General features: G+C 44.6%; 1 protein-coding gene across 4 annotated transcripts; it reads right to left on the minus strand.

Annotated features, from left to right (window-relative positions):
• Positions 1-3,844: 3,844 nt before the first annotated feature.
• On the minus strand, positions 3,845-18,993 carry LCA5 (lebercilin LCA5). 4 transcript variants are annotated; one of them, XM_069973505.1, is made up of 8 exons: positions 18,912-18,993; positions 16,260-16,618; positions 14,879-15,408; positions 12,204-12,341; positions 9,929-10,025; positions 9,695-9,822; positions 9,077-9,260; positions 3,845-4,943 (listed from the first exon to the last, which is right to left on the minus strand). In XM_069973505.1, exons 2-8 carry the CDS (start codon positions 16,597-16,599, stop codon positions 4,162-4,164), a joined length of 2,199 nt encoding a protein of 732 aa, XP_069829606.1. In that variant the 5' UTR covers positions 16,600-16,618; positions 18,912-18,993; the 3' UTR covers positions 3,845-4,161. The 4 variants fall into 4 exon arrangements, with proteins under 4 accessions (XP_069829606.1, XP_069829607.1, XP_069829605.1 ...); XM_069973506.1 differs by lacking the exon at positions 18,912-18,993 and adding an exon at positions 18,652-18,743; XM_069973504.1 differs by lacking the exon at positions 18,912-18,993 and adding an exon at positions 18,322-18,596.
• Positions 18,994-27,787: the final 8,794 nt, after the last annotated feature.

The raw sequence follows: 27,787 nt of genomic DNA on the forward strand, positions 1-27,787 counted from the left end.
CTGTTAAGCATGGTGGAGGTAATGTGATGGTCTGGGGTTGCTTTGGTGCTGGTAAGGTGGGAGATTCTGAATAAGGAAGGCTATCACTCAATTTTGCAACGCCATGCCAAACTCAGTGGACAGCGCTTGATTGGAGCCAATTTCATCCTACAACAGGACAATGACCCTAAACACACCTCCAAATTGTGCAAGAACTATTTACAGCAGAAGCAGGCAGCTGGTATTCTATCATAGGTAATGGAGTGGCCAGCGCAGTCACCAGATCTGAACCCCATTGAGCTGTTGTGGGAGCAACTTGACCGTATGGTACGCCAGAAGTGCCCATCCAACCAATCCAACTTGTGGGAGCTGCTTCTAGAAGCGTGGGGTGCAATTTCTCCGGCTTACCTCAACAGATTATTAGCTAGAATGCCAAAGGTGTGCAATGCTGTAATTGCTGCAAAAGGTGGATTCTTTGACGAAAGCAAAGTTTGTGTCTCAATTTTTTTTATATGCATTATTGTACCTGGATTTATTAGACAGACAGCATAATAATATTTAAAAACAATCAGTGCATCACTCTCTGGCATTGAACAAGGATACTTATACGCTCCTCTTTTCTTTGTGTTGAGTTTGTTTGGGCACATTTGTAGCACCCAGTTTTAAATCTTGTTTCATATAGTAACGCCCACCTCTCTAGTATTAAAGAAGACCCCCCCCTCCTGCCGCCAAGATATCTCCATCCATAGAGAATGACGGCTCCAGTCATTCTCTATGGGCATCGGACTCATCTCTGGGAGCGCGCGCACGGCTTCGGATGGAGATATCTCTTCAATGAGGCTCCTCGGGCTCCTCTTTTGCATATTCACTAGACATTGCTCCCACCTAGTCAGAATCCTGCTCCACACTGATGATGGGGCAACACCCTGAAACAGCTGTATGTGGATGGTTACCTAGCCTTGGTTTATCCCTTGTCATTACATTGACTTATAGGGCCACTTAATATGGTGGTTTTGGTGGTTTCCTAACAGGAGCTGCCCCTTGGCTGGGTCCTTCCCGGAGGGATATCTGGCTAGTCCTGTGTTTTGAGACTCTTCAATGAGGCTCCACGGGCTCCTCTTTTGCATATTCATGTTTCCCAGGGGGCAATGCACCTAGGACTTCACTGCATTGAGCGCTTCACTAGCAGACAGCAGTTCAGCAATCTGTTCCACACTGGGATTGTGGACTTCTCTGTTTGCATACTCCACTTGCCAACTTTGTGGCCGCTGTGGACTACGTACCTTGGTGCTGCTAGACCCTTGTATACTTGGTTTTATCACAGAAACATGTCTACAGTTTTGATCGGTCAGAGTGTTCAGACCCTGACTGATCGGTAAAACAAGCCGGGAGAAGAAGTTGTGCTTTGGCCTCCCTCTCCTCACATGATGAGACATATGTATTCCCACCTCCAATGCAACAAAATGCCTCATGAGCATAGCATTGTGTTAATATCACAAAAATGGTACAAAGGATGAAGGCAAGAACATTCGCTGCCTGCGCTATAGGGACATTTGAGCAAATTAGACTCCTCTAACCTGCTGGTAATTTCCTTCTAAGGGTAGGTTCACACTACGGAACCAGAGCAGAGAATTTCCGCCGGATTCTGTAGCTCGTACCAGTTCACAGCTGCGCGCCTTTCCACCGGCTCCATAGACACCATTCAATGGGCTTGATTTGCTATCCGCCGAAAGAATAGACACGTCAATTCTTTCGTCGGAATGCGAAATCCGCCCATGCATAAAATGGTGTCTATGGCACGGGCGGAGAGGTGTGCAGCCGTGAACGGGTCAAGCTATGGAAACCGGCGGAAATTCTCTGATGTGCAGCCAATAGCAGTACATTTAAATGGCCACACAAACTATATAGTCATCATTTGTGTGGCCCAGCGGCATGATTTGTACTGGTGCTTGCTTGTGTCCTTGCATATCGGGCCATGAACGGGTTCATTCAGTCTTTGACAAGGGTGCAAGCTGCGCAATCCGCATCTAATTTTAAATCGCATTTCCGTAGTGTGCATGTACCCTGAGGGTAGGTTCACACTTCGGAAATGCGACTTAAAATCAGTTGCGGATTGCGCAGCTCGCACCAGTGTCAAAAACTCCATTCTATGCACGGGCGGATTCCATCGTCCGTCCAAAGAATGAACCTGTTCATGGCCCGATATACAAGGACACAAGCAAGCACCAATCTGCGAGATTGCAGTACAAATCACCCCGCTGGGCCACACAAATGATGACTGTATAGTTTGTGTGGCCATTTAAATGTACTGCTATTTGCTGCACATCTTTTTACCGATAGCAGCTGTTAGCAATAAATTTTATCACCCGCACAAAAGATGCAATCAGTTAAGAAGCGCTCATCGCCTAAACGCTGACACTTTTACAAGCCCAATTAAATCATAATTTAAGTGGTTTAAACAATATTAACTGTAAATGATGGAAAATATATTTATTAAATCATTGTAAATAGTTTGTGCAGTTTTTTTTTTATCACAGATGTTTAACATAACTTTTTAAGTTATTAATATAAACTTTTCAACATTCCTTTTTGATTTGAAGATTAAATAACCTGTGCAGAACATGAGGCCCTGGCTATAGTGTGAGTTTTTGTAGTGCAAAAAGATTGATTTGAACTATTGAGTGACAGCTGCAGCCCACAGCCATACACTGAGTGGCATGCAATATTGTGGACTGCAGCTGTCAATGTTAAAAATCAATCTTGTAGCACTACAAAAACCTGTAGCATAGCCCTGGCCTAATTGAAAGTTATAGACATATAGCTACATAGATATATATAGTTTTGCAGAATCCACCCTCTCTGTCACTCTTATTGTAATGTAGCACAGTGAAAAAGGATGAGGCTGTGTTTTGCTGCAGGCTATTGAGCCGCTATTAAATGAATTTGCCAAATGAAGGAGACATTGTAAATTTAATTAAAATTATTTGCATAACCTGTCTAAAAAAAACAAAAAGACGGAAACCGACGAAAACTGAAAACGGATCTGAAAGATGCTTAAATGTTACTGGTCATGAAGTATGCTGGACCCGATCAGCATGCAATCCACTTGGCACCAGAGGTTCGGGTATCCATGGAGATAACCACACTAGGTTGGTAATGCGTGCGACCCCAAATGGATCAGAATGTGGCTTATGAGCAGTACTACCTGGTGTGCTAGTCTCTGGATACCCGAAACTCCAGCAGCAAATGGGCTGCACAATGATTGGGTCCAGCACACTTTGTGACAGGTACACATTAAGGCTACATTCACACACTGTATAAACAACAGCCGCTGTTTGACATGTTTACCTGCCGTATCGCCCAGATGAACATTCTTTTATTTGGATTGCGGGCACATTTGGGTGTGCCTGCAACCCAAACTGCCATTGAAATCAGTGCAATGTACGGCCATACACTGTATGAATAGACTGTGAAAAACAGCCATTGATCACAATCTGCCGGCTGGAAATAATTCTCAAGTCGGCTGCTGTTCCCCATAGGATTCCACACAGTGTATCTTTTTTTTTTTTTACAAGAACGGCCATTGTTTAAGTTGCAAAAAGGAAAAAATAGAAAAGATACAGCTCACCATTAGTAGAGTCTGTAAGCAGCAACAAGAGTAGTCGAAGGAGGGTGCACAAGCTTCTGGGTGTTGGACGAACACCATATGCAGAAGGATGCTTGTGAACAAGTTGTGGAAGCCGGCACTCCAGGACGTATAGGCAGCTAAAACGTAACTTTTATTCGTACATTAAAAACTGAGAAATGCATGACTAAACCTACGCCTTTCGCGCAGTAGCACTTAATCATGGTCTCTGATGATTAAGTGATACTGTGCGAAAACGCGTAGGTCCAGTCATGCATTTCTCAGTTTTTAATGTACGAATAAAAGTTACGTTTTAGCTGCCTATACATCCTGGAGTGCCAGCTTCCACAACTTGTTCACAAACATTGTTTAGGTCCCCAACAACAGCCGTTCTTATAAAAAATACATTGTGTGAACGTAGCCTAAACCTTCATATATGCATCGAAAAAAAAAAATAATTTAATTAAACTTTAAAAATTATACACAAAGACACATTTAACGAATTCTTACACTTTCACTATGCTATAAATATCAAACAGGCACATTTACATCATAATCTATAAAGCTAATTCTTCAATTTCGTCTTCTACAGAGTTAACAGCCTTTAGTGTTGTCCTTGCTGGTGTGTTCTGCAAGCGGCTTCTACTGGAGCTTGACATTTTCCCGTCACCAGATAAAAGCTTATCATCTCTTCCTCTGACTTTGCCGCTCTGTTCCCAAGGTAAGGACTTGCCGAAGTCTTGATCTTGGATTCTGCTGCTGTTTGATACGAGTCCATCTTGGTCACCATGTTTAGAGATGGAAGGCAATGCAGCATTAGAACTGTTTCCAAAAAGCTGCTCCATTAGACTTGACTTTTTATCTTTTTGTAAGTCTAGCTTTGAGGTGGTTATAATGGGCTCCTCCAACACTTCCTTTCTTTGATTATTAACAGTCGATCTTCCTGTTCCAAATGACGGCGTGTAGCTTCCGAATGTTAAGTCCCCACTGGCGTCCCCGGTGTGTTTATTACTCTGGACATCTTTTTTTGACTCATGTCCTCCATGGACTGGAAAGCCATTGAACAGTTTCTCGGTTGGCTCGGAGAATCTGTATGCTTTATGCTTTGTATCTGTTGTCTGCGTTTTTACAGACGTATCCACGAGTGGTGCGGGAGAAGGTCTAGAGTTGTCAGAGTAAAATGGGTCTTTGTTCTCACTATCAATTTCAAACATTTTTGCTAGTAGGAGCTCCTTTTTGAGCTTTTCTTCATTCCAGTTTACATTTTCCTCCCTAATATTTTTTTCTTCTTTTACCGACTCTTCTTTCCTTTTCCTTTCGTATTCTTCTTTCTCCCATTCTGCAAGAAGAAAAAATGAGCAAAAGAAAGACAACAGTATGTCAAATTGCTGAAGAAGAGCCAATGAGAGTTGCTTAGGCTATTTTTCTTTAGGTCCTTCTTTTGATAATAAGAAATTTGTTGTCAGCATCTGCCCCAACATTTCTTCTCCTTTACCAATTATCATGTGTGTATTTTTGTCTGAGAAGTCTAGTGTCGGGACATTTTTTTCAAAATAGCCGGGGAGAAGGTGGCTGAACATAACATGCACCTACCTCCCCGACTCCAGCGGGACCCTCTTATGGGCGCTGACTGGCTGATTGGTTCCCTTTAAAGTCCAGTGTCAGACCTTTTTTTTCAAAAGGGCCGGGGAGGAGGTGGCTGAACATAACATGCACCTACCTCCCCCGCTCCAGTGCAGGGGTCCACTGTACCTCACTCCGCTTCCCAGTCCCCTCCCTGGTCTGAGTGGGGACCCGGGTTGTGATGTTTCAGCCCCGCTCAGACCAGGGAGGGGACTGGGAAGCGGAGTGAGGTACAGTGGACCCCTGCACTGGAGCGGGGGAGGTAGGTGCATGTTATGTTCAGCCACCTCCTCCCTGGCCCTTTTGAAAAAAAAAAAAGGTCTGACACTGGACTTTAAAGGGAACCAATCAGCACAATTGTGCTGATATGGTTCCCAGCTAAACCCTAAAGATCTACTGTGCAAGTCAACCAGCATACCAGCCACTATTGGGTCTCTCTGCCTGTCAATCAACCCCGCACCGCGTGCTGACAGGCAGAAAGTCGTGACTAGGCAGGGTGGCTCTCCGCTCAGATGACTAGTTGCCGCACAGAAAGGGTTAACATCAGGAAACTATATGCTTTACCAAATTGGTGATTTTTGCAAAAAATGAAATAGTCAGCAAATTAATTTAATTAATCGCCCAGCCCTAGTTTAAAACAAGTTTTTATGTTAATGATGAAAATTTGGTGTGGGTTTTGTTTTGTCCACTTTACTTCCAATTTTCTTCAGGATGACCTGGGCATACGTGCATCAATGAAGGGGTTAAATCTCACCTCTAAGCCTTTTAAAAAGGCTGAAACTTTGTTTCGTAGGGTTCATCTGGCTTTAATTAGTAAATTTAGGCAATAATACCTTTTAAACAGACAAGTTTCTGACATTAGAACCCTTTGGCTGTAGCTTACTGTGACTGCCTTATTTTCTTCAAGGCTGCTGGGCCTTGGATCTCTAATTTTAAAGCGTAACTATAATTTCAGTAGCCAAAAAATGAAATTTCTCAAATAAAAAGCCCATGTGTTACCCTTTAAAAAGAGCCCTAAACTGCGTTGATAGCGTGTACGCTCGCTGAGATATCCCCAGGTGTTTGGCTCAAAAGAATAAATGAATTTTTCTTCTGGCTGAGAGAAAGTGGGCGTGGCCTATCCCTCATCTCCCTGGCTGGGTCCTTTCATTCACTGACCGCCACCTCAGAAGATGTATCACACATAGCAGGATCAGATAGAGCCCCAGCATACAGTATCACAATGTAAGATTAGATACAGAGCCCCAGCAGATGGTATCACACACAGTGGGATTAGATACAGTCATCTGCTCTCATTACACTGTAGGATAATGTCAGCCATGGAGGTGGGGGCACCTGCTGTAGACATCTGATAGTGAATGTTATATATACTATGGAAGGACTACAGCTGTGTTGTGCTGGGACTTGTAGTCCTCCCCTCAGTGACTCACCCACTCTCCCTCATGCAGTACATTGGAGTCATGGTGGCAGTGGATACACTTGTCCCTCCATCCATCTCCTCCCCTGCGCTGCTCCTCACACACAACACCTTCAGCTCTGCTTAGTCACCTCTGTGAGGGGAGGGGGGAGAACGTGCTGCTAGGAGGGGGGGGGGGGGGGGGGGGGGGGGGAGGTTTTGTTTCTGTTTCTCTCTGTGTCAGGACTGTTATCTGATCCTCCTGTCAGAGTCTGTACACTAAGTACGGATCTGCAGGGAGGGGGCATGTCCAGCAGGAATGCAGAAATAAGTCAGAGCCAGACAGAGCTGTAAGGGCATAATCAGCCTTATGTATTAAAAAAACTGTTCATTTTAGGTTATTAATGTATATTGCAAAAATTGTTATCACGCCCTAAGCTAACTAAAACTGAAAGGTCAAAATATTTTATAGTTACGCTTTAACTTTATTGAATATGCAAGTAGCCTTCTCAACAACTTGCATACATTAAAGGGAATCTGTCGGCTGCAATTCATGTTCTAAACTGCTGACACTATTAGATAGCTGTTAGGTCAAAGGAGACACATGGTACCTTTCATATATTCATTAGTGCTTCCAGAATGTAAAAAAACCCAAACTTTTAATCTTCAGTGAAAGGTGTCAGAGGCTTTTTGTTTTTTTAAAAGAGATGGCTGTCTTGCTTATGGATACTACCTGGACTGCCACTATAGTGTCCACCAGTGAGCACAAAACACTGCTTGTCCTCTCCAGACAAGGAGGCAGAGTAGCCTCAAAAGTAACTTCCAAAAGCGTATCAGCTCCTGGTAAGATCCTATGGACATAGGGGGAGATTTATCAAACATGGTGTAAAGTGAAACTGGCTCAGTCTCCCCTAGCAACCAATCAGATTCAACCTTTCATTTTCCAAAGAGTCTGTGAGGAATGCGAGGTGGAATCTGATTGGTTGCTAGGGGCAACTGAGCCAGTTTCACTTTACACCATGTTTGATAAATCTCCCCCATAGTGTCTTGTGCGGGGTGAAATACAGCTCAGATATCTGAGACATGTATGAGATGTACAATATGCAATCACCCCATCTCCAGTGAGTTAAAGGAGTGTTCCTATCTGGGCTTGTTATCCCCTAGCCATCTGAGTTCAGTGCTTGGAAGCCCCACGTAGAATGTACAGAGCAGTGGCTGCACTTAATTTATTGCCAGGCAACTGGATCCCTGTACCCCATGTTGGACTGACCGTAAAAAAAAATTAAAAAAAAAAAAAAAGTCAAAACCATTTCTTTCACAAGTTATAAGATTTGTAAAGTTCTAACGCCACCTTGTGTTCTATGTTCCACCTAGATGTGACATTTCCCTGCAGAGTCTTCCCTTTTGAGGTGCAGTGGAAACCATGCTTCGGTTATCAGACTCATAAACTTCAGTTTTTCCTGTTTGTCTTAAGCCCCTATTCCAGGGGCCGACTGATAGGAGCAAACGAGCGCTATTAGCACTCCTTTGCTCCTCCTTCCCCGCTAGCTGCTGCTGCTATTCCATGCGGCAGCAGCAAGTGGGTGAGTCCTGGGGGGGCGCAGGGATCGCTAGATCGTCCGGGCAGCCCATAGCATACAGCAGCTCTCTGCTGCCGACGCTCCTAATCTATGGAGCGACGGCAGCAGATCGTTGCTGTATAAGTCGTTTGTCTTTCAACATGTTTGAAAGAAAAACGACACAATGGACGATGAACGATGTTGGCTGACCGTTGCCTTCTATTCCACAGGACGATTATCGTCCGAATACGGCCGAAAATTGTTCCGTGGAATAGGGCCTTTAGGAGATGATGAACAAGTCTAATCTTTCATCTCCTTTGACAAAGAGAAAATACCACAAGTTATAGCTCTCCTGAATTAAACGATCAGGAGGACTTACTACTTTTGTTTTACTACTTGCCGTATGTTTGGGTTCACATGAACCCGAGTGATCAGCATTTGAATCCTGCTGCCTGGTAAAGAAGCCATAGGCTGTATCCGTGTTTTCCAGACAGTCCCCAAGCTGCATCCACCATTCACGTTCCAGCAAACCCAAACAAGTCTGCTTATCTCTAGACAGCACCACACTGGACTAGTGAGTAGAACTTGCAGAGACAGGGTCATGTGGTACGGGGTTGGTGAGAAACTACGAGGGCTAGAAAATGGTGAGGTAAAAAAGATTAAAAAAAAAAAAAAAAAAAAAAAAAAAAATTTTTATGTTCATGTGTCGAACAGTGAGAAACCCCCATTAATTTTAATATCATTATGGGCAATTGGACCATAATCATTTTCCTTCTCCTCAGCAAAACGATACTTTTTCACAATAAGGCTATTGTACAGATATACTGGCTGGAAAGTATGGTATTTATATTTCCACAGTAAAAAATCTGCTTCTCTTATTAATGGTGATCTTACCTTCACGGAGTTTCCTTGCTTTGTCCTCCAAAAGCTTTTGCTCCCTATTTTTATTCAGCTTCTCCTCCTGAGCCTGTTTTCGTTCTGCCTGTTCTCTCTCTCTTTTAAGCCTTTCTGCATCTTGCTTTTCTTTTTTAATCCTTTCCGCTTCCTCTTTGAGCTGCTTGGCTAGATTTTCTTCTGCCTTTGAAAAAAAACCAAATGAATAAATGAAAGAATAAAAGTCACTTTTACCTACCTGTTGGCAACTTTGAGATAGATTTTATTAGGCTCCGTTCAAACGGAGTAAAACCAGCGGAATTCTCCGCCACGGCGTCCCGCCAGCCTCCGTGTCATACTGGAAGTCTATGGGAGGCTCCCGCGCCTCCTCTTTCCGTGCTGAAGAATTTACATATCCCATAGACTCACAGTATTACACGGAGGCTGGCTGGAATTCTCTGCCAGTTTTACTCCGTGTGAACGGACCCTTAGACAGTAAATCCACAGCCCTGTATGTGTTCAGAGGAGCTCTGCATTTAAACCCAGTCTTGGGAAATTCAAGTTCAAGGTTGAAAGGTTCCACATTGCAAGAATTATAATAGCAAGTTGTTTAGTTACTTAGTGATTTACATATATTACCAGAACGTCCTGTTGGCTCTCCAGGTTATCTTCAGTTGGAAGCGGAGGTGGGGGAGGTGGAGAAGGAAAGTCCATCCATAAGGCATTGTCATTTGTTTGGACACCTATATTAATGCTATGACTAGCGCCTATGATGAGAACAGTAATTTATTAGTGTCCATTACCTTACACACTATAATGAGTTATTAAAATGTAGAATTATTACAGACTTTTCACTATAGAAATCTTTCTTACCTTTTTTCCTAGGTGTAATCTCCGTGTCCTTCTTTGGTGAAGGCTTGGACAAACGGAAAGCATAGATATTTTTTGCATCAAGTTCCCTTTCTTTATCCTGCACGGAGGGAGGAATTAAAAAAATAAATAAATAAAATATTGGTTATATGGTAAAAACGTACATGCACAGCTGAAATCTTAAGGGCTCGTTCACACTATGGAATTGGTGCCGAAATTCCGCACAGAACCCCCGCACACTGACTCGCCTCCACGCCTCTCCATTTAAAGAACTAACATGTCAATTCTTTGAGCGGAGAGCCGCGGAGGGCAAAGGTGTACAAGGCCTCTCATTGAAAGAGATAGCAGGCGAAATTCGGTGCAGAGTCCGCGGGTGGGGGTTCCAAGCGGAATAAAAATAAAGGTGTTTAAAGGAAACCAGTCACGCAGAATATGCCCCTAATGAGAAGGAAACATGCTGGTACATCACCCAGCACGCTTCCCAAACATGCCCTGTGCCCTCCTTGATTACAGTGTAATCTTACTTTTCCGAAGTCCCGCGCTGTATGGTAATTAGCTCTAAGTAGTCACGGTGGGCTGAACTAGTCACGGTCCTGGGTGAAGCTAGGCAGTGTTCTCGGCGGTTTCAAGCGCTCGAGACCACCCAGGACCCTGCCTAGCTAAGCCCAGGACCGTGACTAGTTCAGCCCACCGTGACTACTTAAAGCTAATTACCATACAGCGCGGGACTTCAAATAAAGGAAGATTACAGTGTAATCAAGGAGGGCACAGGGGCATGTTTGGGAAGCGTGCTGGGTGATGTACCAGCACGTTTCCTTATCATTAGGGGCATATTCTGCCTGATTGGTTCCCTTTAAAATTGCTCTATTCTGCTCTATAAAGCTTTTATTTTTTGGTCTATGGGGCTGTGTGAGGGCTCAGTTATTGCACCATGATCTGTAATTTTTATCAGTACCGCACTTGCTTATTTTTTTTTTTTGGGGGGGGGGGGTAATAGGACAGGGTGGGTGGATTTATTTATTCATGTTTTTTTTAAAAAACTAGCTGCAGTGAGCCGATCCAGCCACCAGACCACCTATGGAGGTATGCCATTTAAATGCTGCAGTATTAATAGAAAGTTATCTATATTTTGCGGGTCGGTACAATTCTCTCTATACCTAATTTATATAGATTTTTTTTTTATATGTTTAACTACCATTGCACAATAAAATCAATTAACACGAAACATTTTTTTGTGCCACCATGTGACAGCAATTGTGCGTTTTTTTTGTCCTCTTAGGAGACCTGAAGCTGCAATGGTCTGATCACTGTTATAGTATACAGTGATACATCTGTACTGCTCTATACTATACCTGTCAGTATTACACCAACGGTTAAAGCCTGTGAGAGCCAACCCAGGACTGGGCCTCACTGGCTTCCACACCTTGCAGGCTCGAGGTCATGATCTGCTGCAATGACTACCATCCAACCCCATGACTCGATTGTTGGGTTCTCAATGGGTGACAGGGGGAGCCCCGTTTGCCTGTCAACCCTAAAGATGCAGTGGTCACTACTGACTACTTCATCTATAGTGTTACACCGGACATAAAATTATAAGTATATGTGTGGTGCTGAACATTAACCCCTTCACGACCAAAGTAATTGATGTCCGGATCAAATTGAAGCAATGTTCCTCCTCGCCTTCTAAGAGCCATAGCGCTTTTATTTTTCCACCTCCAGGGCTGTTTGGGGTGTCATTTTTTTGCACCATGATCTCTAGTTTTTATTCATATCATATTGGTGTAAAAGAAAAATTTCGATTGATTGATATTTTTTTTTTCTAATATATAATGCGGGGGTCCTGAACAGACAGTGACAGGTCCTTGTCCTGTCACTGACTACCTTAAACATTGCGATCGTCGTGCATTGTGGCGTTTAAGGGGGTAAATGACAGGCAGCTGCGTGACCACGGCTGCCTGTCATTACCTCTGCAGCCGGCTACACTGGTGTGTGTGGGACCACCCGCACTGAAGTGGTCCCGCACACATTTAAAGCCCCTTCAGTCTAGGAATGTATATATACACGTATTATGGATGTGAAGGGGTTAACTACCTTCTCCATTAGGAAGAGAGAAAAAAAAAATGCAAAAGAAGTTGTATGATCTGTATTATATAGTGCTGAGAAGCAGAGGGTCAGTCATAAGTTTATGGATGTGCTGCCTTGTCTCTTTTTTTCTCCCCATAGAAGTGTTCTAGAGTTACAGAGCACCAGCTTCAAACAGGAATAAAAGGAGACGTACCCTTAATTTTTGAGTCAGCCGTTGAAGCTCTTCCTGCAGCACTTTGTTATCCTCTTGAATATCATGGACTTTCTTTTTTTCAACTACCAGCTGCCTCTGGAAACTGCTTTGTGTCAATTCAATGTTCTTCTCCAGCTCCTGTAGGACATAACTAGTTAGCACCATTGTATAAGAAAGTAAAAGACAGGGTTTTAATATTTTACATTGCTATAAAAGCATATATATCAGTCCATCCACTGCTTTTAGAGCAGTCAGTTGTCGGTAACCTACACAACAAGCTGTCAATGGGAGGGTAAGAGCTTGCAAAATTATTTGTATTGACGTGCCCTAGGAGTTTATCTGTAACAGTTCAAATGGGAATACTACTTAAAGGGGTCATCCAGCGCTACAAAAACATGGCAACTTTTGCCCCACTCTTGTCTCCAGTTCAGGTGTGGTTTGCAATTAAGCTCCATTTACTTCAATGGAACCAAGTTTCAAACCCTACCCAATCTGGAGACAAGAGTGGTGCAAAAGTGGCCATTTTTTGTGGCACTGGATAACCCCTTTCAAGCCAAATTAAAATAGTTTTAGGTTTACATTGAGTCTATTTATATCCTTTAAGGCTATATTCAAACTATGTATTTTTTTTTACAAAAACGGACGCTGTTGCCTAATAAAACAAGGCCGTTCTAGTCAGAAAAAAGATTACCATTATTGAAATCAATTGAAACAATGGCCGTTGTCCACACAGTGTATTGAACAACGGCCGTTGTTCAATACGGCCACAGATATAATTGACCTGTCAATTATTTCCATCCGTTGTTCCCAAACAGCGGCCGGAAATAACTGACAGTTCACACACTGTGTGTGGCTGTCTTGCGGCCATAGTGTGACTGACAATCAATGCTTAATTAATTCTCAGGCACACCCAGGCTGGACCGCTATGATTTTAAAGTGATAAAGCAGTATCAGCTGGAGGAACATGTAAAACAACTAGAGATGAGCGAACGTTCGGTATTTGATTAGCTGGGGCTGCTAAACTTGGATAAAGCTCTAAGGTTGTCTGGAAAACATGGATACAGCCAATGACTATATTCCTGTTTTTCACATAGCCTTAGGGCTTTATCCAACTTCAGCAGCCACCGCTAATCAAATGCCGAAAGGTTCGCTCATCTCTAAAAACAACGCCCATTTACAAAGACCGGCATACAAATATGCCGGTTTTATATTAAGCCCCGCCCCCTTTTTCCAGGCAGGATGCGCTAAGAGGCGCACAGGTGTAGATTTGCCTCATGATTTGCGCCTGCAAGCAGACGTAATTCATGATAAATTAGGTGTGGGAGGAGGCCACGCCTCCTCCCCGCCTTATCACACGCCCCCAAGCTCCGCCAGCCCGCCCATTGGTCGAGTCAGGCGTACGGGAGGAGAAGGGGCAAGTCTGGGTGAACTTTCTTTGTGAATCCCCCCCATAGTGTGAACATAGCCTAAAAGGTACCTCCAGTTTTTTGCTGCTCTGTCTAAAGGTATGTGCACACTGATGGATTCTCGGGGATAACTTCCTGCGGATTCCTCCGCTCTCCCGCTTTACTCTCTGCCCGTCCCATAGACTCCATTCTATGCTCAGGCGGATTCCGCCATCCGCCCAACGAATTGACGTGTCAATTCTAAGGATATGTTCACACTGAGCAAATACAGTGGAATTCCGTGGCAGAATCCTGCCGTGAGTGAATGAGAGGGCGCACGCTGTCTGCCTCCGCGGCTCTCCCCTTAAAGAAGTGACATGTCACTTCTTTAAGCGGAGATCAGCGGCTGCGGAGAAGCGCACGCTCTCCCATAGACGGGCTATGGAACACTGAGACAGACGGGATTCCGTGGCGGAACCTTCCACCTGTTTTACTCGGTGTGAACATACCCTCAGGGTGGATGGCGGAATCTGCCTGAGCATAGAATAGAGTCTATGGGAAAGGACGGACAGTCAAGCGGAATCCGCGGGATGTTATCCACTAGAATTCCATAGTGTACACGTACCCCAAGGGCGGTTCTCCTCCATCTGTCCATCTTTTACTGGCCACGGTACAGGTTGTATAGATTTGCCTATTCCTTTGGCTATTGTATTTGCTGTACTTAGGCCTTTTTTTCTGTCTATAGAGGGAAGTGGCAGATTACCATGCACGCTTGACACTTTATTTTGCATTACCTGCATTTTGCCTCTACATACAGTACTTATTATATTGTTTTTCCTTAAATTGTTGGATTTTGGCAGCTTACTACTGCCTTGTGGACAGTGGTTCTAGTGCAGCGTATTGTGGTTTGCACTATGTACACATGTTTTTAAGTGTTTTTATGTTTTGTGTCTGTACTTTAATAAAAAAATTTTCGGGATATATCACTTTGGGTGTGCTGGTCCAGTACTTTTCTTTTTCTTTCCTTCTTGATATATTGACTAGTTTTTAGTACTGTAGCACCCCATCTAATGTTTATTTTTGTGGTGCCCTCCTTTTTTCTACATTTTACATACCCCAAGCACAGCGTGACTAGCGACAGAGGTGCTGATCGGGAAGATGGCTGCACAGAATGCTGTTAGTAATACATCGTTCTGATCAGCACCTCTGTCACTTATTTATACTATCCTCAAAGATGGCAGCAAAAAAAACAGTGTCAGAAAAGGTTTGACACATAAAAAGGTGGCCTACCCTGACTCTTCTTTCTCGGTCATCCAGCCTGCTTTCTAGAACGTCCACTTTCTTTGTCAGCTCCTCACGCTCGGCCAGATGTTTATTTTCAGAAAGCTGCTTTAACTTCTTCAATGCGACATTTGTCCTGTACAGCTCCTCTTCTATGTCCTTCAGCCTCTTCTCCGTATTCCTCTCCCTTTCCTGGGATTTACGCAGTCGTTCTTTCAGCGTCCGCACCTCATTGTTATGCCGAGATATAAGTTGGGAGACCTCATTTTCTGTATCCTCAAACTTGTTCAAGGCCTTCTCCTGTCTGAACTGCAGCCTCTTCAGAGCCTTGTTTTCTTTCTGACTCTCTTCTAGCTTCATCTGAAGCTCCGTTACCTCATTTCTTAGTTCGTTTATTTTCAAAAGCCGAGCGGAAAGAACTCTCTTGGTGACCAGATCGATGTCCTTGGGTGGAGACTCTTTGTTTAGGCTCTGGGAACGAAACCCCCATCTTGGTGCCTTTTTATTTGATGAAAATTTGGAATTCATTTTTTTTATACCTGGAATAACAAGTATATTATGTAAGACAGGCTTGATACATAGCGACTGCATATACTCGGCCTCACAGGTGAGCAATAGGACCATGATGAAATCAGATGACACTTAGGGTCCTATTACACAGGCTGATGAAGGCCCAATCAATATTATAAATAAGCGCTGATCTGCTAGATCAATGCTCGCTTACTGGGCCTATTACATGGCCCCATTATTGTTTAACAGGGGCTGCACGGACATCATTAGCGATGTCCGTGCAGCCCTTGCCCAAAAAGTTAATACTTTACCTGTCCACACTCCCGGTCTTCTCCTACGTCCCGGCACCGCACGCTGCAGCTTCAGAGGCCGGTCAGCCAATCACTGCCTGTGGAGGTCGCAGCCAGTGATTGGCTGAGAGGCCTGTCAGCTCAGACAGGCTGCTCTGAAGCTGCAGTGCACTGTGTCGGGACACATACAGAGCGGAGGAGAAGACACGTAGTAACGTGCAGTTTGGCGGCCAATGATTTTAGGTCTGGGCCTAAAGAAACAATCAGCTGATGATTGTTTCATCAGCTGATCAATAATTGGCCAAATTCGGCTGATTCGGACGATTATCGCTCCGTGTAATATGCCCAGAGAACCTCTTTAATGGTGTTGTTTATCTAAGGGCATGTTCACATGGCCAAAAACGGTACTGTTTTAGTGCTGTTTTTTAATTTTTTTTAAAAGCGGGTGTTATTTACATTCTGATTTCAACAGGTCAAAGCAGAACCACACTGCACCACATGGTTTGTGGTCACGTGATCATGCCTTTACTAAGTAGGGTGATATTTTTATAGAACCTTTACCCCAGCCAGATTAATAAAGCACAACTTACCCCTGTTATGTACGGGTGTTACAGATCTGACTTTATAGCCAGCCTTTTTGGCACGGGGTGACAAGGCCTTGGAGCTGGGTGTTGGTGATCGGTCGGACCCATAGGTTGTGTTCTCATAATCATCAGAATAATAAGAGTCACTACTTTTATCAATATCCGGGCTTCTATCTGGGTGGCTCCTAGTTCTTCCTCTCTCCGTCCTAGCCATATCCTGGTCATTCTTCATGCCTTTCTTTGCAGTGTAGGTCTGTGTGCTTGTAGAATCCTGGCGGGGTGAAGGGCTCCTTCCTCTGCGTTTATCAGTCTCATCATACTGGGAGTATGGGCTCCTGCTATTCATGTCGGTGAGTTAGGCATTTCTGGCAGTATAAAAAAAAATAAAAAAATAGACAGTTATTATAAGCCTAATGCTTGCATTGCACGGTCAGCTCTTCTGTCTCACAGCACCAAAACCTCTGTAAAAATTAATATAATTATCCTAAAGTAAATTGCCCTCAGCTGATTTAACAACCTGCATGATGGACAGGTGTACTTCCTTGCGTGAGCGCACAAAGGACCGGGACTTCCTGTGTTTGGTCTCTTTTTTTGAACAGAGAAAAGACCAAATATAAGTGTTGACCACAGTTTGGCCATATGTGTAAACTTGATTTAAACATAGAATTTTTTTTTTTTTTAAATAAAATAAAGTGAGTATATTGTAAAACTGCTTGCACTTACTAACCCTGTTAATTTCTTGAGGAAGAGTTTTCACGACAGCTACGCTTTTTAACTGACAACTACTGAAGGTCTATAGGCACCTTAAAGGGGTTATCCAGCACTACAAAAACATGGCCACTTTTCCCCCTCTCTTGTCTCCAGGTCAGGTGTGGTTTGCAATTAAGCTCCATTTACTTCAATGGAACTGAGTTTCAAAACCTCACCCAAACTGGAGACAAGAGTGGTGCAAAAGTGGCCATGTCTTTGTAGCACTGGATAACCTCTTTAAAGGGGCTATTTTTTGATCTGGCCGGGGAGGAGGTGGCTGAGAGAAAAGACGTTCACTCACCAGAGGCGGGATCTGAACGGACTTGAAACGGATCCCGCCTCTGTCACTGACTTCCTGAGCGGGCTTGAGATGTCACGTCTCGGGCCCGGCGTCAGACACCAAGAAGCGTCCGGGGATCGGAGCGCCGCGATACGGGACCCACCACTGGAACTGGGGAGGTAGTGGACATCTTTTCTCTCAGCCACCTCCTCCCCGGCAAGATAAAAAAATAGCCCCCACGCTGGAGTACCCCTTTAAGACATGTTCTGAAACAGACAAACAGCCGTCTCTGGTTCTGATCCATGGTACAATTATACAGCTTAGTATCACAATTCTCAATCCCATAGGCACAGACTAGCTACATGATGAAGAGCCATCCAAAGAAGATAACCCAACCCCATGTAAAGAGGCCAGCAGCTGAGTGTTACTCACACCTTTACTTAAAGAGAATGTACCATCAGGTACATCACTTTGTTTTTGTTTGTTTTTTACATTAACTGATCAGCGCCGGCGCGGGAATGCCGACGGTGCAGTCCTTTTTTTTTCACTAGTCTATTCCTGAGCACCGGCCCGTCATGGACCACTGTGGGCAGGCCTGCCGCCCCCCAATGTGACAATCTTCCCTCCCCTGTGTGATGTGAAGGGCCGCACCATCAGCATCCCCGCGCCAGTGCCGATTATTTCACGTTTCAACCCAAAGTGATGTACCTAATGGTATCTTTGCTCTAAAGGGGTTATCCAGGGAGTAGTAACATTTATCTCTATTTTAAAAATTGTCATACAGGCTCGGGCAGGATTCAAAAAAACATAAAAGAGAAACCATTGGAACCATCCTACAGGTGTATATATATATATATATATATAATCCCCAGCCTGTATGAAGATGCTTCTAACCAATGTAAAATCCTAGATGTGATGGTAATGAGGTGACACCCCAGCCATGGCCAGTCCCTCATGTTAGTGGATGGGAGATCCCGTCAGAGCCGGCTGCGCCCCGCCATCTCCATCAGTAAGATGTCAGTGACCGGATCCCCTCACCCATCTATCCCGGATGGCAGCCGGGCGGGCCGCAGGTAGCCGTACCCCGCTAGTCTTGTCCCTGGTCCGCCGGCAGCCGAGCTCTCCTCCCTCCGGTCCGCGGGGTCCCCGAGCCTCCGAGCTGCGGCCGGTCTCGCGTTGCCAGGCTGTGCACTGTTTGTCCCCGGCTCCTGCCCGCATTCTATTTACACGCAGCTCCACGGTAACGGCTCTCCAACCACATCGTTCCCTTCTATCCCGCTCACGTGACCAGCTCCAGGCAACCTTTACAAACGCCTCCCTCATTGGAGGATGTAAGGGGCCGTGTGAGTGGATCAGCCCTTCGCTTACCTGTCAACGGCGCTAATCACCTGTAGTGTATGTGCGGGGGGCCGGGGTCTCGCATATTACAGTGTATACGGTGTATGGGGGAGATTTATCAAACATGGTGTAAAGTGAAGTTGGCTCAGTTGCCCCTAGCAACCAATCAGATTCCACCTTTCATTTTCCTGTGAGGAATGAAAGGTGGAATCTGATTGGTTGCTAGGGGCAACTGTGCCTGTTTCACTTTACACCATGTTTGATAAATCTCCCATTATGTGTGTAATTACCCAGAATACTGAGCTGCCAGATTTCCTGGTATCAGAAGGGAAGGAGAGGTGGCAGACAATGCTAACTGTCTGGTTTTCCCACAGCAGCCAATCACAGCTCTGCTTTCATTTCCCATAGCTTGTCAGGATATAAGAGCTGATCTGTGATTGGTTACTATAAAGGAAATCAGACAGTTCTGGTTACAGGCAGACTGATACATTTGAGCCATAGAAAACAATAGGAAAAGACCACCTGGTCCATCTATTCTGCCCTCATATTAGTCCTACAGCTACAGGACAGATATTATTATCTTACATATTACCAGTATACTAAACCATATGGTATATGGCTGAACTGGATAGTCGTGTGTCTATTTTTCAGCCTTTCGGACTATGTAACTGCTGTATATACTGTTACCGACCAACCAATCAGTATACCAAGACCAATATTACCAGTATTCTAGGGATAAATTATACTGCCGCACTATAACCACTACCATTACCACCACACAGTGACTAAATAATACTGCTATACTCTTACCAAAGAGAAGGCATTATATAAAGACCAAAAACCTCTCCGTACAGTGACAAATAATGGCAGATAAGAGATGACTATAGTTACATCCGGTCACTGGCAGCTGATGTCTTCTTCACTTTCTTTTCCATCCAGCCCAGACCACCGTGATGATTTCTCCCGTCCACAATGAAAAATCTTAGTCTTTGCACTTTTCTAGCATCATCCTTGCCTTTTTTTTCACCCATAGTACATGAAACAGTAATTATCCCCCTCCTGGTGCCCAATAGTCTGCAGTTATTCTCAGTAGCTAGATAAGTGCCCCCATTAGGTAGATACGTGCCCTACCGTACAAAAGAAGGTAGATAGGTGTTCCTCAAAAAATAAAAGCGTTATAAAGATCAGAATAGAGAAATTTGAAGAACTTTTAGGAACATTGAGGAACATAGATAACATGCCACTAATTATTTTTTTTCCTGGTTTTGCAGCATATTAATTGGTGCCACAAAAATAAGGGCTCATGTGGGTCTGTAGGTGAAAAAAATTGAAGCACTAGGGTAGCTTCGCATGTACCGGATCCTCAGCGAGTTTGCAGCAAAATCCGCTGCGGATCCTGGTAGTGTGAAGTTGAATGGGTCACATACCAGCAGCGGAATATTCATTCGGCTGCCAGTATGGGACACGGCCCCTTTAACCCCCCGCAGCCCCCAGCCCGGAGCATACATTACCTGCTCAGTGCTGCGGCTGTGTGAGGCTCCCGGCTCCCCTCGCTCCCCATCAGCCAATAAGTGCACGGCAGCACTGATTGGCTGATGGGGACCAATGGGAGCCGGGAGCCTCACAAACAGCCGCAGCACCAAGCAGGTAATGTATGCTCCAGGCCGCGGGCGGTTAAAGGGGCCGGCTTACATATCCGCAGTGGAATGAAAATTTCGCTATGGATATGTGACTCCATAGACCTTCGCACTAACAGGATCCGCAGCGGATTTCATTACAAACTCGCAGCAAGAAATCCGCTGTGGATCCGGTATGTGTGAAGCTAACCTAAAACACAAGGACGACAAAATGAAAGCACAAAAATTGACTCCGTCCTTGAGGGGTTAAAGCAAGCTTGAAAGACAGGGTCTGGCATTTTTTTCCCCTGTCCTCAGCTGATCGCTGTCACTTTTAGGGTATGTGCACACTGCTAAAAAGTGACGTAAACTCCGTTGCGTAATCCGCCACTCGTGCCCGCTCGCGGACTGCGGTGGGCGCGCGCATCTCCGCCTGTGTCATAGACTCCATTCTATGCACGGGTGGATCCCTTCCTCCGTCCAAAGAATAAACTTGATTACTCGACGGAGTTTCCGTCACTTTTCAGCAGTGTGCACATAACCTCACAGGGGTTGATTTCTAGCAACACTCCTGGCCAATAATTAGCCTGTGTAAAAGGACCTTTAGATTCCAGGGGCATGAATCATGGACATAGAAACAATACAAACATAAAAAACACTGTGGTAGTCAGGGCATCAGGGCCTATGGACTGATATAACTGGCCACATGTTCTCTTATTAAGACATGGGCAATGGTGACCCACCCATTAAGACACAGGTATGGTGGTGACCTAAAGACAGAACCCTAGAGATGAAGGGACAACAGATTGAGCTTTATTGAGTCTATGGGACAGGCGGAACTTCAAGCACAGTCCGTGGCAGGGTCTTTAGATTAAAATTTCTCTGTGTGTTCCCCGTGATCAAGCTAACACGAATTGTGCGTTGGGGAGGAGGAGGTCCCACACAGTCACCGGACCTAATGGTCCCTTTACACAAAGCGATAATTCGCCCAATCAAGCGTTTAACGATTTCAAAGTAACAATGTGTTTTTTTATAATGATCAGTGTTTAGATGGAACAATAAATCGTTTGAAAAAAAATCGTTATTGCGATTGTTGTAAGATCGCTTAAGCCCATTTCACACATAGGGTGAATTGTTGAAAGGGGCGTAACTACCACTATAGCAGCCATAGCGGCTGCTATGGGGCCCGCCGCATCAGGGGGCCCCATGGCCTGCTCCTGCAAAACACTGGGCCCCCTGCGCCGTCATCATTTGCAGCACCGGGTGGCCCTGCTGGTCTCCTGGGTTTTGCAAATGTCCCTTTAACTGCAAGCACTCCTGACCAGAGCTAGCAGTTATGTAGTTATGACTTCACTTGACCGTTTAGTGGTCAGTCGGGGGGGGGGGGGGCCCAATCAAAAGTTTGCTATGGGGCCCAGCCATTTCTAGTTACGCCCCTGGTTGAAAGACTGCTTACATGAAGCGATCTGCGACTTTTCAGCGAACGACCAATGACGATTTTAGAACATGTTGAAGGATCGCTCGTCTCATGATCATACGCAGTGTTTACACGAGACGATTATTGCTCAAATGCGATCGTAATCGCTCCGTGTAAAGGGACCATTAGGTATACTTTGCACTTTACTGGAACCTGGATATGCACTAGACACTATTTATTATGGTTGCAGCCGTGATAGAGAAGACCTTGAATATATCACCTCTTAGCATTATGCACTTTACTTATTGCTCCTAGGCTGCCGTGCCATTGTAGTATGCTTCCTTATTCATCATGCTCTGGTGATCTCTGTGGTTCATCTATGTCATCTGTGAAAATCTGTGACCACAATAGTTCTTATGTTATGTTATTTGCTTTTCAATAAAGGACTACTTATTTATAATTGATTTTCATTGTGAGTCATCGTTTGTTGTAGAAGATATTGGATTTAGTGGTAGCCACTGGTCTTTGTAGGATATGTATGCCTGGGATTTTAAAAAGCCCTCCAGTTAGAGGTCACCCAGCTTTCCCAGCATCTTGTAAGGTTAAGCCCTAAGGTACATCCTCTTTAACCTGACCCAGGGATAGAACGGCGCCGCCACGTGGAAGCCGATGCCGCGGTCCGTTTTTTAAACCGGGTTTTCCGTGTACGGCGCCGTTCTATCAACGGGTCCCAGTCCGGAGCTGAAGCACAGGAGGCGGGCCGGCCCGCCCCCAGTGGGAGGGAATTCCCTCCCCTTCTATGACGCTTTCATTAGAATAAATGGAGCCGCGTCATACAGGGGCGGGGGATTCCTCCCACTGGGGGAGGGGGGGTCAGCCTGCCTCCTGTGCTTCAGCTCCGGCCCGGGACCCCATGATAGAACGACGCCGTACACAAGAACCGGGCCGCGGTTCCAAAAATGGACCGCGGCCCTGACTTCCCCGTGACGACGCCGTTCTATCCCTGGGTCAGATTAAAGAGGATGTTCCTGATGGTACATCCTCTTTAAAGGGGTTATCTGGGCAACAGAAACAGTATTCTAAATGATCCCCCTTCTTGCACCATTTTTGCTTATTCTTATCAACTTTTGTTGCCTAAAATCTTCTATTCTCAATCCACTCAGACCACACTCTGCTCCCTCTTCCCTCCTCCCTTTGTAGTCTGAGGACATGTGATCTCCTCTCTGGGGGCTGGGTCAGCTTGTCTATTGATTTGGTAACCTGACCCTCAAGAGACTTAATCTGCATCATCTCCATGCACCTGTGCTGCTTCCATAGACTTACATGTGTCCCTGAGCCTAGGTTTCTGTAATATGAAAAGTTATAGGTCTACCTCTGCTTGCTGTCAGTGAATTCAGGCATATGTACCTGTCTTTGTGTCACAGCTCTGTATATTGTAAGTGTTATGGATGTTCTTATAGTCTGGATGGAACTAGAATGTTTTTATTCACAGTCAGCAATCAGAGATCTAAACCTACACTAAACCCCCAACCCCTGGTAAACAGATGCCTGTTATGCAGCACATAGCTACACCATGCACGTGTCAGCTCTGCTACATCATCAGCTAGTATGGAATACATATTGGGGTGATGTGATGCAAAATCAGTGAAAAAAAAAACAGTCCTGTGTTTGCTGTGCAATAGTAATGACAGCAGTGGGCAGGAAAGAAAGCTAAGGGGGCGAGTACGCAAATGTACGCAATCAGGGAGTTGCATGATGGGAAATGTAGTTTTCTATCTTGGTTATAAATCGGCTTTTAGAAAAACTTGTAACTCAGGAATGACAGCAGCTAGAAAGACAGGAAACGGCTCCTCTCTCAGTGCAAGCGTTATGAAATAAAATGTCAGCTGTAATTCATCTTCCAAAATGCTGATACTGTTAGATAGCTATTATACAGAGCCATGATAGGCTCCTCAGGCTGATCACTGTCTTTATTACACAGAGAGCTGAGTATCACTCCGTGTAGTAGGGCCCTGACTCTTTGTACTGAAGAATTAACCACGTTTTTGTGTATGCCAAAAAATAGAGGGAAAAAAGGATGCTTTTCAGTCTGTTTTTTTTATAATGTAAAAGTCAATATAAAAAGAGATCCAAAGGGATGGCACACAATTGCATCTTTTGTTTATTTTTCCATAAAATGTATATGTTAAACAACTGAAAAACCTAGCCTTAGACACCTGTGCACCTCGCCTGGTGAAGGTCTGTAGCTTTAGTATAAGAAGAGCATGAATTAGGTTAGGCTGGGTTCACACTGCGTTTTTGCAATCCATTTTATTTCATCCATTTTTCGAAAAAAACGGATGAAAACGGATTGCAAAAAAACGGATGCATTTGTGTGCATCTGTTTTGATCCGTTTTTCCATTGACTTCCATTATAAAAAAAAATGGATCAAAAAGGATCCGTTTTTTTTTTTACGGACACAAAAATGTTGCTGACACTATTTTTTTGTCCGTTAAAAAAAACGGATCCGTTAAACGTATGCTGAAAGCGCAGAGTGAACCCAGCCTTAGGACTACACAGATTCCTGGTCACACCACCAGAAAGCACTATGCTGCGCAACTCAGCTGATAGCCCCCTATTGCACACAGGCGCTGAGGATTAAGGAAAGTCTCTTACCTTCATCCTCAGTGCTGTTCCTGTGCAGTTTGTAGTGTAATCCTGCATCCGTAAAGGCTAAAGATTTGTCTAACCTGCTAATAGTTTCCCTTTAAATTTGATGTGACAGATTTGGAGCCAAAATACAAATTTGTTTGACTTTAAGGGTACAAACACACACAGCAGATACGCAGCAGATTTGTTACTGTGTTCAGTTATTTAGATCTAATCTGCTGCGTATCGCAGCAGTAAATACGCAGCGTATAAGCCATGTGTGTTTGTACCCTAAAGGAGAACTCAGGACAAAGGTAAAAATCCAGGGATGGATAATGGGACTTAATAATGAAGCTATACTTACCTGGGCAGGTGATAGATCTGTGTAGCAGGCAGATGTCCAGCTTTATGACTCTGCAATATGTATTGGACCCCCAACTCCCAAGTATAATAAGTTATACAAAAGAACGCAAAATAAAGACACAACACATTGTAATCAGGTGTCAAAGGGTCCCAATTTTATTTAAAATTACATGACACTGAAAATGGCAGACCCCCGACTCACAAAGAGTCACCCTCCAGCACTCAGGCGAGGAAAAAACCCCTGTGGGGGAAACCTCGAGGGAGCCATGGCTGGAGAGTTGCCCCTCCCCAGGGCTTAGAGGGTAATACCATACTGTAAATATAATAAACTGGATGTGAGAGAAATTTGCCTGAAACTTCTGTCACCTTATCGATGGCGGATGTATCTCTTCTCCCTCACAGATCCAGGTCCACTCCTCAAAAAGATGGAGACTTGATGAAGGGGTAGTCTAAAGCAGGCCATACCTTTTCCCTGCTAGAACCTCCAAGGGTGGGTGGTAAAGTAGTCAAGCTCAAGGTCCTCTGGTGCATCCAAGATGGCACTGATCAGGGCGCGGTGCATTGCTTTATATAACCTTCTCTATGACATCAGCGCTTGTCATCACAGTGCACGGTTGCTATGGTTACTGCAGGCAAACACATCTAAAGCATTAACCCATTAAGAACATGGTTTGATGTTGCCCATAGCAACCAATCACAGCCCAGCTTTCATTTCTCAAATTACTCTGGTAATATAAAAGCTGAACTGTCATTGGCTACCATGCGCAACTTAGGGTCCATTTACACAGAAAGATTATCTGACAAATTATCTGCTTTCCTTTATCACCTGATCTCTGTTTATAGTCTGTTTCTGGCTTTGGCTTCAAATCTTAGGCAGATAATCTGTCGGGTAATCTTTCTGTGTAAATTGACCCTTATGGTGCGTTTACAGAGACAGATTTATCTGACAGATTTTTTTAAGCCAAAGCCAGGAATGGATTGCAAAAGAGGAGAAATCTCAGTCTTTCCTTTATGACCTGTTCTGTGTTTATAGTCTGTTCCTGGTTTAAATCTGTCAGATAAATCGGTCTGTGTAAACGCACCATTAGACAGTCTAATGGTGCGTTTACACAGAGAGATTTATCTGACAGATTTTTGAAGCCAAAGCCAGGAACAGACTATAAACAGGGTGCATGTCATAAAGGAAAGACTGAGATTCCCTGTCTTTTCAAGTCCATTCCTGACTTTGGCTTCCATAATTGGTCAGATAAATCTGCCTGTGTAAACGCACCATAACTTACCCATAGCAACCAATCAAAGCTCATCTTTAATTTTATAAGAGCTTGTTAAAGGGGTAGTGCGGCACTAAACATTTATTCACAAAATAACACACATTACAAAGTTATACAACTTTGTAATGTGTGTTATGTATGTGAATGGCCCCCTTCCCAGTGTTCCCCCCCACCCCGGAAGTGTGCATTCGTGTCGACCCCCGGCCGCCATCTTGGGAGAATCTTCGGGAGGCCAGCCGAACCGCTCCATCTGTTCCTCATGCTGGCCTCCCTCTGCTGCGTCATCAGCTGCTCAGCCGCGATTGGCTGAGCATAACTGTGGGATAACACGGGGAAGGGGGCCATTCACATACATAACACACATTACAAAGTTTTATAACGTTGTAATGTGTGTTATTTTGTGAATAAATGTTTAGCGGCGCACTACCCCTTTAACATATGAAAGGTGAGCTGTGATTAGTTGCTATAGGCAAATCAGACTGTGTTTACCTGGAGCTGCCAGACAGGGAGGCCCACCTCCTGTTTGGGGGCCCACCAAAGGGTAGGGCCCACCAGGGGATTCCCCTGCTCCCCTGTGGGCCAGTCCGAGCCTGGCGATGGGGCTGTGGGGGCAGCGAGAAAGGAGACTTCTTCTTTAGGCTATGTTCACACATAGTATTTCCATCAGTCTTTTGGTCTGTATTTTTCCAACCAAAACCAGGAGTGGGTTGAAAACACAGAAACTGCAAATCTTTCCATTATAGCTCTTCTCTGTCCACTCCTGATTAAGGCGCCTTCGCACATACCGGATCCGCAGCAGATTTCACGCACATACCGGCCGCCCGCATCCCCAGCCCGAAGCACAGGGCCGTATTAACAGCTGCTGCTGCCCTAGGCACTGCATCTGAAGACGCCCCATCTTGGGGAGCGTGGAGGACAGTGGTTTCGGCCACATACATTTCTCAACATGTAGAAACATTGTCTGAATCGCGTTTTTATGACTCCCCTTGCTCCTCATCAGCCAATCAGTGCTGCCGTGCCAGATGAGGAGCGAGGGGGAGCCGGGAGCCTCACACACAGCCGCGGCACCGAGCAGGTAATGTATGGTCCGGGCCAGGGGTGCGGGCGGCCGGGGGTTAAAGGGGAAGGGTCACATATCTGCAGCGGAATGAAAATCTGCTGCGGATAAGGTAAGTGTAAAGTCACCCTAAGGGCCCTATTACACTGAGCGATTTTTAACAATTAACCACTAACGATAAACGATTGCAAATTAGATTGTTTATCGTTAACCTGAAATCGATCACCGTATAAGGGTCCATTTACCCAGAAAGATTATCTGACAAGGATTTAAAACCAAAGCCAGGAACAGACAATAAACAGTGAACAGGTCATAAAGGAAAGACTGAGATTTCTCTTTTTTTTTTAAATCCATTCCTGGCTTTGGCCTCAAATCTTTGGCAGATAATCTTTCTGTGTAAATGGACCCTTATGCTGCGTTTACACGGAACAATTATTGTGCAAATTCGCACGATAACGATAATCGTACGTGTAAACGCTGCGAACGATCAAGCGACGAGCGATAAATCGTTCATTTTGATCTTTCAACAAGTTCTCAAATGATCGTTGATCATTCGCCAAAAATTCGCAGATCGTTCCGTGTGAACAGTCGTTCACCGATTTACCCTATGTGTCAGATAGGCTTGAGCGATCGCAAAATGAATTTTCCGTACGATATAGCGTACCGTCTAAACGCTGATCGTTATGAAAAACACATTGTTACTTAGAAATCGTTATTCGTACGATCAGGCGAATTATCGTTCCGTGTAAACGTAGCATAACACAGAACAATAATCGTTACTGCGATCGTTACTATGATCGTTTATTCCTTCTG

The sequence above is a fragment of the Dendropsophus ebraccatus genome, chromosome 6 (genome assembly GCF_027789765.1).
Source record: "Dendropsophus ebraccatus isolate aDenEbr1 chromosome 6, aDenEbr1.pat, whole genome shotgun sequence".
NCBI lineage: Eukaryota > Metazoa > Chordata > Amphibia > Anura > Hylidae > Dendropsophus > Dendropsophus ebraccatus.